This window comes from Buceros rhinoceros, unplaced genomic scaffold (assembly GCF_000710305.1).
Source record: "Buceros rhinoceros silvestris isolate BGI_N320 unplaced genomic scaffold, ASM71030v1 scaffold31426, whole genome shotgun sequence".
In the NCBI taxonomy this organism is placed as follows: Eukaryota; Metazoa; Chordata; class Aves; order Bucerotiformes; family Bucerotidae; genus Buceros; species Buceros rhinoceros.
The window spans coordinates 417-14,565 of record NW_010417432.1 but is presented as its reverse complement, the minus strand read 5'-3'; the positions used below and the strand labels follow the sequence as shown (position 1 = coordinate 14,565).

Here is a 14,149-nt window from a genome sequence, read left to right as displayed (position 1 = left end):
AAGAGGAGGAGGGTGTGTGTGTGTGTGATTATTTCTGATTTATAAAATAAACTGATCCAGAACTCAAGTGGAGGCAAAATAATTGGTAAAATAGTTGTAGTCTATTAATTGTTATTTTGCTAATAATTTATTCCCTTTAGGCAAAGGTATTGAAGTACCTGTGTTTTACACTGTGTAAACAGACGTGGAATATGTCAGGAGTATGCACCATAATATAGCAAATAATTATCCTATTTATGCATATTCTCGTGAAAGAATATTAAATAGGAAAAATCTAATCCAACAAAGAGAAGCCTTGGTCACCTTCACAAGGAAAAATGTCAGAATTTGAAAAACTAGAATAGGTCTGAAATTACAAGGAAGGGAAAAACACTTGTAATTAAAGGGATTGTGCTAACGTTTTGACAATGTTTTTGTAAGGGTAGTAACAGATCGTTCCTTGAGATGCTGGTAGTAACACCTAGACCCTAATAAAATAAGACTTTAGTAGGTCCAATTTTTTCTCTGGGTGTATGACGCTGTTCCTTCTCAACTTACCAGGTTTAGAATATGATGGTCAAGACTTTTGACTCCTGTGTTCACTCTTGCCGTTGCCGGTGTTCCCCTGCGCTGTGCTGAGGCACAGTGTGGTTGCTGTGGCGTAGGTGTTGCCTCCGCGTTTCTCTGGCAGTCCAGTGCACAGTGCAGCCATCTCGCTCCTGCGGGAGTGGTGCCATCCTGTGGTCTCGGTTTCCACAGACGTGACGATTGTTCTGTGTACACCTCCGCGTAGAGGGTGGAGGCTGGATGTTGCAGTGGGATCAGGCGTAGCGGATGTTACCATTGTAAGATGATGTTGGGCTATGTGTGCTCTTCTGAAACGTTTGCAACTCAAACCTGAAACAGAAGGTGAACCCATAAGAACAGCGTGAACTCTGACAGGATGGTGGGAGCAGTGAAAATGAGAGATTAGTTTTACTTTTTTTTTTTCCTGAGATGGGAAGAGGCTGCTTTAAGTGGTAGAAAGAAAAATTTCCTTCGTGTTTATAATCTGACTTGTTAGTAAAAGACATTGGGGATGCTTACTAGCATCAAAACGAGTTTTAATCAATGAGAGCTCTCTAGCTTATTTCTGCAGCTCCAGTAAAATATTTAAATCATTTTTGCTACCTGGTTGCATAACTGTTATTGTGGCACGATGAAACTGGTGAAATTGTTGCTGTTCCTCTTTATCATAACCTTTCCAATATCACTGCTGGATACTTAGTCTTAAAATTTCTCTGTTGCTGTTACCATGCCTCTTAGTTCATGTTGATCCCAACATCACAATCAGAATTTTACCTGGGATACGTAGGAGTGCCTGTAGGTAAGCTTCACCTGGCACTGCCGTCCTCCTAGCCGGTGTACGTTCAGAGATGTAGACCATTTGATTTAAGGCAAGTTCCTGATAGTATGTTCTTCAGATGAGAAGCAAAGTCTATAGATGAAGTCGTTACAGGGAGCATGTTAAGACAGGACTACTCCAGGATCTGATTAGCCTTCCTTTATTCACATTGGTCCCATTCTCAGAATCTGTATTTTTCCTGCCCTTTCTCTTATCTGATACTGTCTTAGTGCTTCTGGTACAAATGTCCAATCAGTATATGAAAAATCATATTTCATAAAGGTACTTCCATTTGGAAATGAGTTCATTTAACACTTCAGTTTGGTTTTCTATAAATAGATTTTTAAACTTAGTGGCCCTTATTCCACTTGTTCTTTCTTGTAGTAATGAGCACATAAAAATATGAAGGTTAACCAGCTTTTACACATACACCTTAAATGAGCCTCCTAAGTATCAGTTCTGTAGTATGTGTTCTGCATTTCTACACCTTCACGTAAAATGGCAGTAAAGGTTAGAGTACTTAAAATTCTGAGAGTTCAGTAAACTGGTTGGATGGATAAAATTCAATTTAATAGGATCTTTATTTTAAATAGAGTATGCTTCTTTTAGGTTAACGGAAAAGAACCAGATGATGAAAATCTCAATAAATCTGAAATAAGCCAAGTTTTTGAGATTGCACTTAAAAGGAACTTGCCTGTGAATTTTGAGGTATGTTTATTTTACAAGCTCTAGATTTGTTTTGATTAGAATATTAAGGGTACACATTAAGCGGAGTCTCTTCTAGATAACCCAAGCAACTGACTTTTAACATGGTCTTGTTAGTTGTGAATACACTTTTACCTTTGACAGTCACCCTGATTGCCTCAGAGTTTATATGGCAAAGTGAAATACAAAGAAAATCCACCTGTTCACGAGTTCATACACTAAAATCCTCACAAGTGAACAGCTACGCTGTGGTTGTCTGTGCAATCTTTTTTCCAAGCTTTTTGAAAATTCAGTATTACAGTGAAGAAACAAAACACAACCCCACGTTAACGGTTAGAACATTGAAACGCAGAGTTGAGGCAAAAGAGTATAGCTCACTCCGAATGGCATTTATGGAAGTATTTGCTTAATTAAGCACTGATGTGGACTACCCTCAAGTTGCAGAATCTCACAGTAGGTTTCTTTTCTTGCCTTGAGGTGACCTCATGTGCATCTGACTTTCCTTTCCCTTTGGCCTGGCTGCTTGCTGCCTCTTTGCCTCTCCTTGATCATTTTAGTTATCTTAAATCAATAGCTTCCATAGGAGCATCTCTGTTTCACTAAGGTGTTAATTTATCATGCTGCTTTCCTGAGCTGGCAGAGTAACATTTAAGTCAACTATATGAATTATAGTAAGAAAATACAATTCTCTCTCACTAAATTGCTTCCAGAACCATTCTGTGAAATTTCACATGAAGCTTTCAATTGTTGCAGATCAGCCTGAGCACTACTGGTAAAAATATACTGTCACACAAAGCCAGTTGTGGGTGGAAGTTCTTAATTTATTCTTACTTTTTGACTTCATGGATATTTTGAAGTACGATGTGTTATGAATGGAGTTAAAAGACTAAATCTGTAGTAGGCAGCAACCTCTTAGATGTATCCAGAATTCTTGTTTTCTGAACTAAAATGCTGGATCCTAAAGAATTGCTTTCTCTGTAATGTTCTATTACCGTAATGGGATGTGTTTGGTGAGGTGATGTTCACTGGGTGGAAGTACACACTGATGAAATAGAACAGTCGTATTTTAATACTGGAAGAGTAAATTAGTAAATTAAATAAGATGGATTAATGACTTCATACATACATACTGTTTACTGCTTGCTGCATCTGATCTTTTTAAAGTATACGTTTATTTGGGAGGGGTTAGGTTGTTAGAGTGAGTATGATTTACATCTCTGCTTTCTGGATTGTATGAGAATCTAAAATCTCTTTATCCATAGTTCTTGAGAGAAGTTTGCTATAAACAATGTGCCTTACCATTTTTAATAAGTGTTTATCACGCTTTCACTCAGTTTTTCCCTCTGAAACAGGTGACCAAGGAAAGTGGTCCTCCCCATATGAAGAGCTTTGTAACCAAGGTGTCAGTTGGAGAATTCATGGGTGAAGGTGAAGGAAAGAGCAAGAAGATCTCAAAGAAAAATGCTGCAATAGCAGTCCTAGAAGAACTGAAAAAATTGCCACCCCTTCCTACGGTTGAGAAAATGAAGCCACGAATCAAAAAGAAAACAAAATCGATAGTAAAGGTAAGAGACAAACAGATTGGAAATCCAACTGTTACAAATAGTCATCGGATAAGAGCTGGTTCTGAGTAATTATAAACAGTTTTCAACTGCTCAACGTTTATCGTCAGTCTGGTACTACGAACTAAATTATATTTTGCTCCCACTCTAAATGGGATTCCGACACCACTTGTACAACAGTTACGGGTGAATGCAGGATGACAGAGAAGCCTTATGAAAGAACGAGGGGCACATAGAAATCCAGCTCTGACTTTCCAGCCTGAGACTTTACAGCTTAGGTTTTGTATGATTTTGCTTGTGCAAATTCTGCTGCAAGTCTGTCCCTCTAATACAGCAGGATTAGAACCTGTAAAACTATTACCAGAGGTAGGTTATATATGGTCAACTGTGACAGCAGAGCCAAATAAGTTGAGTGTTTCTCTTTGGTGCTGACATCGTATCATTAAGCCACTTCAGCTTCAGTGTTTTTAAATTCAGAGATGATTGGCACACTGCATTTTGTCTGTTAAAGCTCACGTTCACAAATTTTGGCTTATTTCCTAAATGTTGTTCTACGTAGCTGCAGACAAGTCCAGAATACGGTCAAGGGATGAATCCCATTAGCAGACTTGCTCAGATACAGCAGGCCAAGAAGGAGAAGGAACCAGAGTACATGCTCATCACAGAACGTGGTCTTCCACGGCGCCGGGAGTTTGTTATGCAGGTTTGTGTGTTAATTTGAGAAGCCAAATTTCTATTAAATTTGTTAAGAAAATAACCTAAAAAAATCGTATAGGGCACCAGGAGTCTATGGTGTAACTGCCTAATGTTTTAATTAACAGGAATATTAATATTCTGTTAAGAGATACTGAGCTTTTTCTGTTTTGTAATGTAGGATTTATTAACATGAACCTGGGTATCCTTCATTTCCTCCTTCCCCTGAGTTTTGGTGTATTGCTTTAGAAAGCAACACTCTGCACTCTGCATTGCAGATCCCAACAGTAGTGTTTTAAATACCGAGTGCCTTCTAGCTTCTAATAATTAAGTGCATCCTCCACACCCCTTTCCTATCCTAGTCAAGACAGGAAAATTAGTTGCTTTCTTTCCATTACATTAGTAAATCTGCCAAACCTGTAACTTCAGCTTGGAAAATTTATATCTGCTGTGATACCAGTTCTGAGCGTTTAGGCCGTTGCCAAGATGAGATGATGAAATACAGTTGTTTGTGCGACTTCTGTTTGGATTATGTGCATGGAGGCCAATGATCATTAATAATAAATGACAATTCTAAATAATAGAATAGTTATGGCTTCAGCTCTTTGGTGACTCGTGGTGTGCTTGAGACACAGATCACCAAGTTAAGAACCGGTTTGGATTTTCTTCCCCTTTTGTGCAGGTGAAAGTTGGTGTACACACAGCTGAAGGAATGGGCACAAACAAAAAAGTTGCTAAACGCAATGCAGCTGAAAATATGTTGGAGCTTTTAGGTTTCAAAGTCCCTCAGCCTCAACCTCCAAAGCCAGCATTAAAGACAGAAGAGAAGGTAAGGGTCTGTGAATCAACCACTGTTCAGTTCTGCTGCAAAAGCTGAGCTGAAACAGCAGCAGCTTTGCAAGGCGGGAACAGTTCAGTGAATTCCCGCGCTCTGCCCAGCCAGGAAGCAGCTGTGTTGGTGACTGTGCTCTAAAAAATAGTGCATTTTGGATACATTGAGGGCTCCGTTTTGCACGTAAATCAAGTCTCATCAGAAGGCTAAATTGAATGTATTTCTTCTTTATCGAATGGCTCCGAACGTGCGATAATTGATGTATTGGTCTTCGGAACTTGCAGTCATGTAGGTTATAGGACTTTGTGGTAGCGATAGTTTTCCATGGCCTTATCACCAACTGCAGTCAAAAGTCCGTTGCAGATCTCTTTGGTGGGTCCCTTAGCAGGGAAGGAGCCTTGTGTTGATCCCTCTCTCGATCCAGCAGATGTTACCAGGGAGTTAAAATAGCAAGTGTGGGTGTATATGGCCGTTTGCGTGCAGTAAGTTGTCCTCACCAATACCAATAACTAATGTGGTTTAACTGGATTTGTTGTGGTATCTAGTTCTCAGTATCTGTGCTCTTAGTGCCACTTCACTGGTCTGTAGAGAGTTTTGGTCATTGAATGGGTGAGAATCACTGAACTTGTCTCTTCTTGGTAGCTATGTAATAATTGAGGTTTTTGAAGAGTAATTTTTTCAGTAAAATTTTGATTAGTCAGATCAGCTACATCTTGAAAACTTAAACTTGGGGGAAAAGCTTTACAGAGATATTGTGTATTTGGCTTTTTCCCTTTTATTTTTAAGACACCGGTGAAGAAACCAGGTGATGGAAGAAAAGTAACCTTCTTTGAGCCAGGCTCTGAAGAGACTTCAACTAGTAAGTGACCTTACCGAGAGCAGCGTGGCCCTGGTGGGGGTTGTGTGTGTAAGCTCTGCCCCTCAGTCCCTTCAGCAGTGTCCCTCCACACACTGCAGTGAGCAGAGGTCTGCAGCTGCTGGCTTGCGAACGAAATCTGCCCCTTGGGAAGGTTTTCGTCAAATCCCAGAGTTTATTCCTCCCAAGCCATGATGTATTCAGCTCACTTGGCCACCTGCTCGGGGAAGGGAGTAGATGGCTGAGCCAAAGGCACGTGTGTGTGCTAATGGGTTGGTCAGGCAGTTACTGGAGGTGCAGCTGCTGCTACCCACAAGTGTCTGGGCTTGTCTTACCTCAGTTGGAGGGATCTTGGGACACGCTCTAGTCTGTATCCAGGGCTTTCCTGGACAAGGGGGCTATCTGTGACGGTCTTTACAATATTTAACAGTGGCTTTGGCCATTCTATGGTTTCATTATTCGCTTCTACAGTTTAAATGATTAAATAAAACATTCTGAAACCAAAAGATATGTCTGGAGTGTGTTTGGAATGGTCTGAGGTGTCTGTAAGCTTGACTGACCTGGAGAAACTGCTCCCAGAGGTAAAGGTGCTCCTTTTGGCAGAAGCAGGTGTGGCACTGAATCATTCATTCAGTAACCAAACTCTGGTTTGATGCTGATTCTCTGACCCACGAAAGGCAAATCAAGCTCGCTAAGTTTGTTAGCATTTCAAAATAATTTGAAACTATTTTTTTTTCCCGAAAGTGGCTTTTGATGCCTACAGATGCCTTCACGTGCCTGCAGAAGGCCCCACAGCATCTGTTTAGTGTGTACCTCTCTCTTCTCAGGTAATAAAGAAGATGAGTTTAGGATGCCTTATCTCAGCCATCAGCAGCTTCCTGCTGGAATTCTTCCCATGGTCCCTGAGGTCGCACAAGCTGTAGGAGCCAATCAAGGACACCACACCAAAGAGTTCACTAGGGCAGCCCCAAATCCTGCCAAGGCTACAGTAACAGCAATGATTGCTAGAGAGCTGTTGTATGGTGGAACTTCTCCTACTGCCGAGACCATTTTAAAGAACAACAACTCATCAGGCCATGTACCCCATGGACCACTCACCAGGCCCTCGGAGCAGCTGGACTATCTTTCCAATGTTCAAGGAATCCAGGTAAATGTTCAGCTTTGCAAGATTTCTTCCAAAGCTACCCAAACTGGTCCAACCTGCTGTTGGGTCTTTTCAGTTTTGCTGGCGACTCATTCCGAAGCTGCTTGGTAAGCTGAAATTCCTGTCAATGTTTTACTTTATCCAGGAAACGTACTAAATTTTACAGCTTTTTTAAGATTAGTGTTAGCTAGATAGTAATGCCAGAAGAGCATTGCAGTACACCCACGGGGCTTCAAGGGACATGTCCTTGGGGGGAAGAATTTCACCTGCAGTGAAGGCAACTCTATGAGATGGCCCTGGGGGGTCTAAGCACTTTTCCTTTAATTACGTGTTAGTTTTCAGATGTGCATTTCTGTACTGCATCCTCAGCCTTAATTCAGTGCTACACTGAAGTCTTGGAAGAATAAAACTGAAGGTAGCATTTTATGAAAACTCTCATGATGTGGGAACGTAGTATGAACTTGAGCTTGGCTGAGCTGGAATCAGGTTTTTTGGATAATCTTTCCTACACTGACATTTGCAGTAAGCTGTACATTTTCTGGTGTTTGGTCCCTTTCATCAGAATTGCATGTAAGTTCCTGTATTAATACATTAAAGGAGCTCACGGGATTAAAAAGTGCATTAGGGAGAATTTTAAATGCAGATGGCTCTGAGTAGAATAAAGGTCCAGCAACAATCATTACTAAGTCACCAGTTTTATTTAGAAGGTTTGCAGGGCTCTCATAATTACTAATAAACATTGCAAGTGACGTCAGACTTCAAAGTAGGTGGTTCTGCTGCCTGACAGAATGTTTAAGAGTAAGATTCAGCTTGACGTGAGGGCAGTTGTGATATATTTCCTGTATGTCATTAACTGAAAAGAACTGAATCCTTCTCTTTTCTTTAGGTTGAATATAAAGACTTTCCAAAAAATAACAAGAACGAGTTTGTATCTCTTATAAACTGTTCCTCTCAGCCACCACTGATCAGCCATGGAATCGGAAAGGATGTAGAATCTTGCCACGACATGGTATGGTGACTTTTGCTGACGTGCTTTCCCTTTGGCCTTCAGGCATGCAGCAGATAGATGAAGGTTGCATATTACTGCCGGATGACAATGAATTAAATGCTCTACAATCCCCTGGCTAATTATTGTCTAATATTTAAAAAATAATTGATTAATAATATCAGAATCCAATCTAAATAACCTTTAAAATGCTTAATATACGCTCACAATTTTGATCCACAAAAAAAAGACATTTGCTTTATTTCGATACTATTTGCATGAGCACGTATTCAGGAAAATGTGAGGGGAGGAACTTTTTAAAGCGTAAGAGCATATCGGCTGCTTTTCTGTAACAGAATGGGCTGATATTTCACTGGGAACTGTAACACCTGGGTTCACGTTAAGTTTTTCCTGGAAGAGAATCCGAAGTGGAAGAAATGCAATTTGCCATTAGATAGCTGGGGACACACTACAGCTGTTACGCTGCCTTTATAAATAAGATCTCTTACTGCAGTAGCTGAAATACTTGCTGGTGACAGAATGAGTCTTCTATACTGTGCACTGTAAGGGACCTTGTCTGTAAAAGATGTTACATGTCGCTAACAATGTGTGCACACTACTAAAACTTGAACAGAGTTCTGTCCTTTGTGGTGTCCGGTGGTGACCCAAGGACTGGCTGCAGGCTGAAGCAGTAGTTTGCAACACGTAAGGAACTTAGGAAAACCTGATTCTTACGCTAAGAAATGCTGCAGTCATTTCCTAATGGCTCCAGTTTGATGCAGGTTTCTTTGATCTTTGCTACTTCAATTTTGATGTTTTCTTACCCATCCCTGTGTCCTGCTGTAAAGAGCTCCTTTAGGACTAGGCACCGAGTCAGTGCAGTAGGCAGAGGGGACGGCAGCCAGTTCGGAGCTGAAACAGCGCGAGAGCCTTCCTCTGTTCAGATGTTCGCCTTTCGCGGGTGCACGTGCTGTAGCTAGTGGGGGACATTCTGGCAAGGTGCACCTGAAATTGTTCTGAATCACGTTAAAATAAATGTTCAGTTCTCAAAGGAGGCGACTGACTTTTGTATTAGCCATGTCACAATGACTCTCCTTTTAAACCATCGCACGTCCCTATCTGTGGTGTATTTTTGATTCTGGAGTAACTTGTTTTCTTTTTCTGCAGAGGACCTTTTGGTTCTGTGTATTTCAAAGTCTTTGTCTTAAGCTCTGTACGGTCTGAGCCATTACTAATTCAGTGTCTTTTTCCTTGACATTAATAGTACTGTTGAATTAATTTTCCCCCGTTGCTAAAACAAATGCAGTGGGAATCCCCTAGTGACAGCACCGTTCTATTGTTTAACGTAGCAAGATGAAATTCCACACTGTTGCATTTTTTCTACATCTTAAATGTATTACCCACATTAGAAAATTGACTGTAAGCACGTCGTGGTGCTGCTTTCCCTTAATTACTGAAAGGGATTCAGGCTGCTTGGCTGAACGCTCTCTCTTCTCTTCAGGCTGCGTTGAATATTTTAAAGTTGCTGTCTGAGTTGGACCAACAAACCACAGAGATGCCAAGAACAGGAAATGGACCAATGTCTGTGTGAGTGACCATTGACTTTCCCTTGCATTACGGGAAACCTCTCACCCTAGGATGTTCTGTAAACAAGTAACATGTGAGGGGTTTTTCTTTGCCCACAAAGTTAAAATGCCAAGGGCTGTGTTACCTTCTTCAGAAGGACCAGAGGGTAGGTTTTATGATCAAGCTTGTAATTTTCACGTATCAAATGCAAATTACTGAGCGGGAGCAAGTAGATGAGATGTAATGGCTGTGACACAGAGCAGTTCTGACTGTGATCCTTCTGCTCAAGCTTTTCATTTACCTCCATTATTAGTAAAGAGCGACTTCTCAGTGTGTTTAAGTGTTACAGCTGCTCCTCTTTCCGGAAATCCTCCCTGTGTAAAACATAAGCCATGTATAGGTTTCACAGCTTGCTTTCAACCAAAACATGGAGGGGTTGCAAATTACCTGCTTTGACCAGGAAAAAACCAGTCGAGCCTCTCATTTCGATAAAAGGCTGTCATAGTGGTGGAATTAACAGAGCGCTGACCGATTAAAAACGGGCCGGTTATATGGAAACAAATTGTTACATGCACCTCAAATTCTTTGTATCGGATTTAGAAGCATCTAAATATTAGTGGAAATAGTTGTATCTCCAAAGTAACAGGTGTTTTCTCACTTGTAGATGTGTGAAACAAGAAATGGAAAGTGACCCTCTCCTCAAACCGGCTAACTCTAACACTTTGGGACAAACACTGGACAGCACTGCCTAAAAAAGGCTTTTGACTGGACCCAAACCCGAAAGCACCAGAGAAAATCAAATGCTTCCTATTAATGTAACCTAACTGTTTTAGTGCTACAGTCTCTACAACCTACTGTAGTGTCTAAATCATAACCATTGCTTTTTCTTCAGACAGTGATAAATTTTTAGTTTCATTATGTTGTTTTGATTGAAATGACACTATAAATTTTTCATTTAAAAGTTTCTTAATTGTATCTAGAACAATAGCACAGTTTAGAAACTTTGTCTTCTGAGACTGACATGTTATCTGTGAACTAACTTGGGAAGATCATATCCATGTATGTGGTCATTTTGTTTTTACTGAAATAGCGAAGTTTCACTGGAAACAAATTGTGTGCCCGCCATTTTTAAAAGTCCAATATTTTCGCAAACCTAGCGTAATTATCCAACGGTTGAATGAATTAAAACACTTTAGGAATTTTAAACTTTTTTTGATTGTTTTTTTGTTAATTCTAGTTTTCTTGAGCAGGGGGTAGGGGAACTCGAATGCAACATGACGTGAAATGATCTCTGCTCTGTGTTTTAAGGATCGTGTGTATAGATGGCACACAGCTCACTACATTACAGGATATGATCTCAATGTAGTGCATATAAAACTGCAGATTGATTTTCCTTGAGTGCTTTATACTGTTTAATTACATCTCCATGTAGGGCTGAAAAAAATTACCTATGTTTATATATAAACTGTGTTGCTTTTGATGTTGTGTTATTGTGCGCTGAAATGTGCACAATAAAGTTTTTTGCATATGGTCCAGGTAAAGCACGATAGCCTTGCAAGTTAAGTACTGCTTCAGTTCATTGTTTACGCTGGAATTTTTTCTCCCCATGGAATGTAAGTAAAACGTAGTGTTTGTCACCAATAAATGGTAATACTAAATTTTTTTGGTTAATTTATTCTTGTATGCCACTACAGGGGCTGCTTTTTTATAGGATTTGTAATGCTTGTGATATAGTACGGGCAGTATTGTAAAGCTATGGAGTAACTGTACAATGGTTATCAATTACATATAAATAACTACTATCTAGTAATGTGGAGGATGTGAAAACCTGGCAAGGTCAAGGAAATTCAAAAGTAACGTGGGTACATTTGTTATTTGTGCCACAGTGTGTTAGTGCAACTGTATTGATGGGAGCTTAAACTAAAGTTGTTATGATTATGACAAGAAACCTGGCACAACAGGTTGGTATGATTTCAAAGTTTAAGTCTCTACTTTTAAGTTTCCTTGTTTGCTTGTAATTTGAGTCATAACCTTGCCTTGCACTTAGTCATTTTTGGGGGTAGTACTTTCAAAACAGAACTTTCCCTCTAGCCACAAAAGCTGGCACCGAGACTGACACATGGCAGCGCTTGGATGTGAAGGCGGTTCGGTGTGTACGTAACTGGTCAGCTGCAGCAGCACTTCCTCAGCACCGGTTTGCAGCGCGTGCGGTAACGGCAGTCACTGCACGCGCTGCGTCTCAAAGCTCACTGTCTCGGCCATTTCATTTGCATTATCAAAAACAATTGGGCCACATTAACTGCATACCAAATTTTATTGAATCAAGTTGGTTTTCATCATTATAAGCGAAAAAAACCATTGTAAATTTTTTTGTTTGTTTGTTTTTTTACATTTGTAGAACTAAAATGCTGTACATTTAAAAAATTAAAAGAAACTTGCTAGGCTGAGGGTCTGTATTGGAAATTCTTACAACTTAGAAACTACTTACCAAACAATTTGGAGAACAGAGACCACGCTGACAGTGGTGTAAATGGTCTCCCTACCCTTATCCGCTGCTACTTGGGAGTCTTCTCTTTGGATGGGACTAGAGGCGATTCTTCTGACGGTGCTGCAGCATTCATTTGTGGATAACGCTGCGTTTCCCGAGAAGCTGAATGAAGGTACTTTGCCATAGATGCCTCTGTTTCAATACTCCTACATGCAGTGTCGTCTTGGAGGCGCTGTGTGGGAGAAGGTTCTTTTGGCAAAGACTTTGTAATCGCAGCCTCGTGGCAGAGGACTTCAGGTGGCCCTGTGGATTCTAGGTAAGCCAAAGTGAGTTCTCAGTAAATGTTTTTTCTAGAGCCCTTGTTGCTTGCTTTTTCTGTTGTCTCTCTGTGCTTGAAGCAGCAAAAGCTAGGGAGAGCGATTACATATTGTAAGTAATCACCAGAAGGCTTTGTATGACACTTTGCTCCACAGATACTGAAAAGTTCTACAAAGAATACAGATAGGAGAAAACTGAGGTGAAGGGGAAATTCTCTGACTGCAGCAGTCCAGCAGGCTGGTACGGTACAAATCATACTTTTCTGAGTGCTAGCAAAGTGCTGTCTGCAGGACACCTCACCTTTCTGGATTCTCTTTGAACTTCTAGTTTTGATCTTAAACCTTTTGACTGCAAGTGAATGAGCTGGAGCTTCCAAATATGAACATCACTGTACATTAGCTTGGACTTCACGCTGCTAACTACCTTTTAACCTCTTACCTTCGCTTTGGCCACTGCTGTAGGGGTAGGCAGAGCTCCTGCTTGACTCATACAGGATCAAACCCGGGGACACCAGAGCGGAGTGGCCCCGCACCCTGTTGCTTGTGGCGGCAGTGACCAACCGCCCTGTGCCAGAGAAGAGCGGAGCTGTCCTGCGGCAAAAGTCCTGCTGACCGCTGTGAAGCAAAGCTGTCGCAGGCTGGCTGCTCTGGGCAGCAGTGCCCCACAGCAGAGCCCCTCCGAGTAAAGAACAAGCAGAACAACTGGGACTTGAGTTCATGTTCTCACTTTTGCTGCCTCTTGAGGAACTTCCCAAGTTCATCTTGCTCAGTGTGCCCAGAGTTGAAAAACTCATCTAGCTAAAGAGATTTTCAACATGGTTCTGCCGAGGAGAATAAAACCCAGGGAAATCAAATTTGATACTAAGCTCTGCTGCAGCTGTTTAACATCCCAAACCTTCCCTTTTCTCCTTCCTTGCCAAGCTAGGCAACAGGAGTCACACTTGCAGATCCTTTGGCGTTGTACATGTGACGTGGGTTTGTAGCGTAACAAGATTAGTTTTCCCTGTAATCCTCTTAAAAATGTCCTTCCTTTGTCTTTTCATCTTTCGGTGTTCTAGAACTTGGATTAATGGGATTGAGATTTATTCCACAAGTCCTGTTTGATAAGCTGCTTTCAAAAATTAGTTGCCTACAAACACATTTAATTTGGAAAAAGCATTTTAATGGTAGCTAAATTATGCAGTGTTAAGCCAAACGTACTGTAAGGCCTACATACGTACTTGCAGTGTGTCTGTCTGTAGATGCTACTAGTCAAGGAAATGAATAAAACAAGACAGGCTCACTCGTTCCGGAGTGTCTAAACTGTCTCACGTGGCTCCCCTAGGCAGATTTGCAGGGCCTCGGCTGTGGATTTGCAAACCAGCCAACAAACTGATGCCTTGGCATAACCAGTGTGTACTTCATAAAGAGAAAAACCCAAAGCATGGAGCAGTTACATTATTTTGAGCTAGTCTAGACCAGTGCTGCTTAGTGCAGAACTCGGGGTTGTTCAGCTCCTGTGTTTAACCCAAAAGACCGTTCTGCTGAGGTAAAACTAGCATATGGCTTTGTGCCTTCCCTTGCCTCTTGAACTCCGACTCCGTTCCAGCCCCGTTTCTGTAGGTGGTCCTACTCCAGCAGCGGAAGGTGCTGGCAGGG

General features: G+C 41.1%; 1 protein-coding gene across 1 annotated transcript in view; it reads left to right on the top strand.

Annotated features, from left to right (window-relative positions):
• STAU1 (staufen double-stranded RNA binding protein 1) overlaps positions 1-11,364 on the top strand; it is a 19,886-nt gene extending 8,522 nt beyond the window's left edge. Inside the window, exons 6-14 of the mRNA XM_010138210.1 lie at positions 1,973-2,071; positions 3,421-3,633; positions 4,190-4,333; positions 5,006-5,152; positions 5,942-6,014; positions 6,839-7,158; positions 8,042-8,164; positions 9,642-9,727; positions 10,371-11,364. Of these exons, the coding sequence (XP_010136512.1) occupies positions 1,973-2,071; positions 3,421-3,633; positions 4,190-4,333; positions 5,006-5,152; positions 5,942-6,014; positions 6,839-7,158; positions 8,042-8,164; positions 9,642-9,727; positions 10,371-10,458 (1,293 nt within the window). The 3' untranslated portion in view covers positions 10,459-11,364. The remainder of the gene's footprint in view (positions 1-1,972; positions 2,072-3,420; positions 3,634-4,189; positions 4,334-5,005; positions 5,153-5,941; positions 6,015-6,838; positions 7,159-8,041; positions 8,165-9,641; positions 9,728-10,370) is intronic.
• The last annotated feature ends 2,785 nt before the right edge of the window (positions 11,365-14,149 follow it).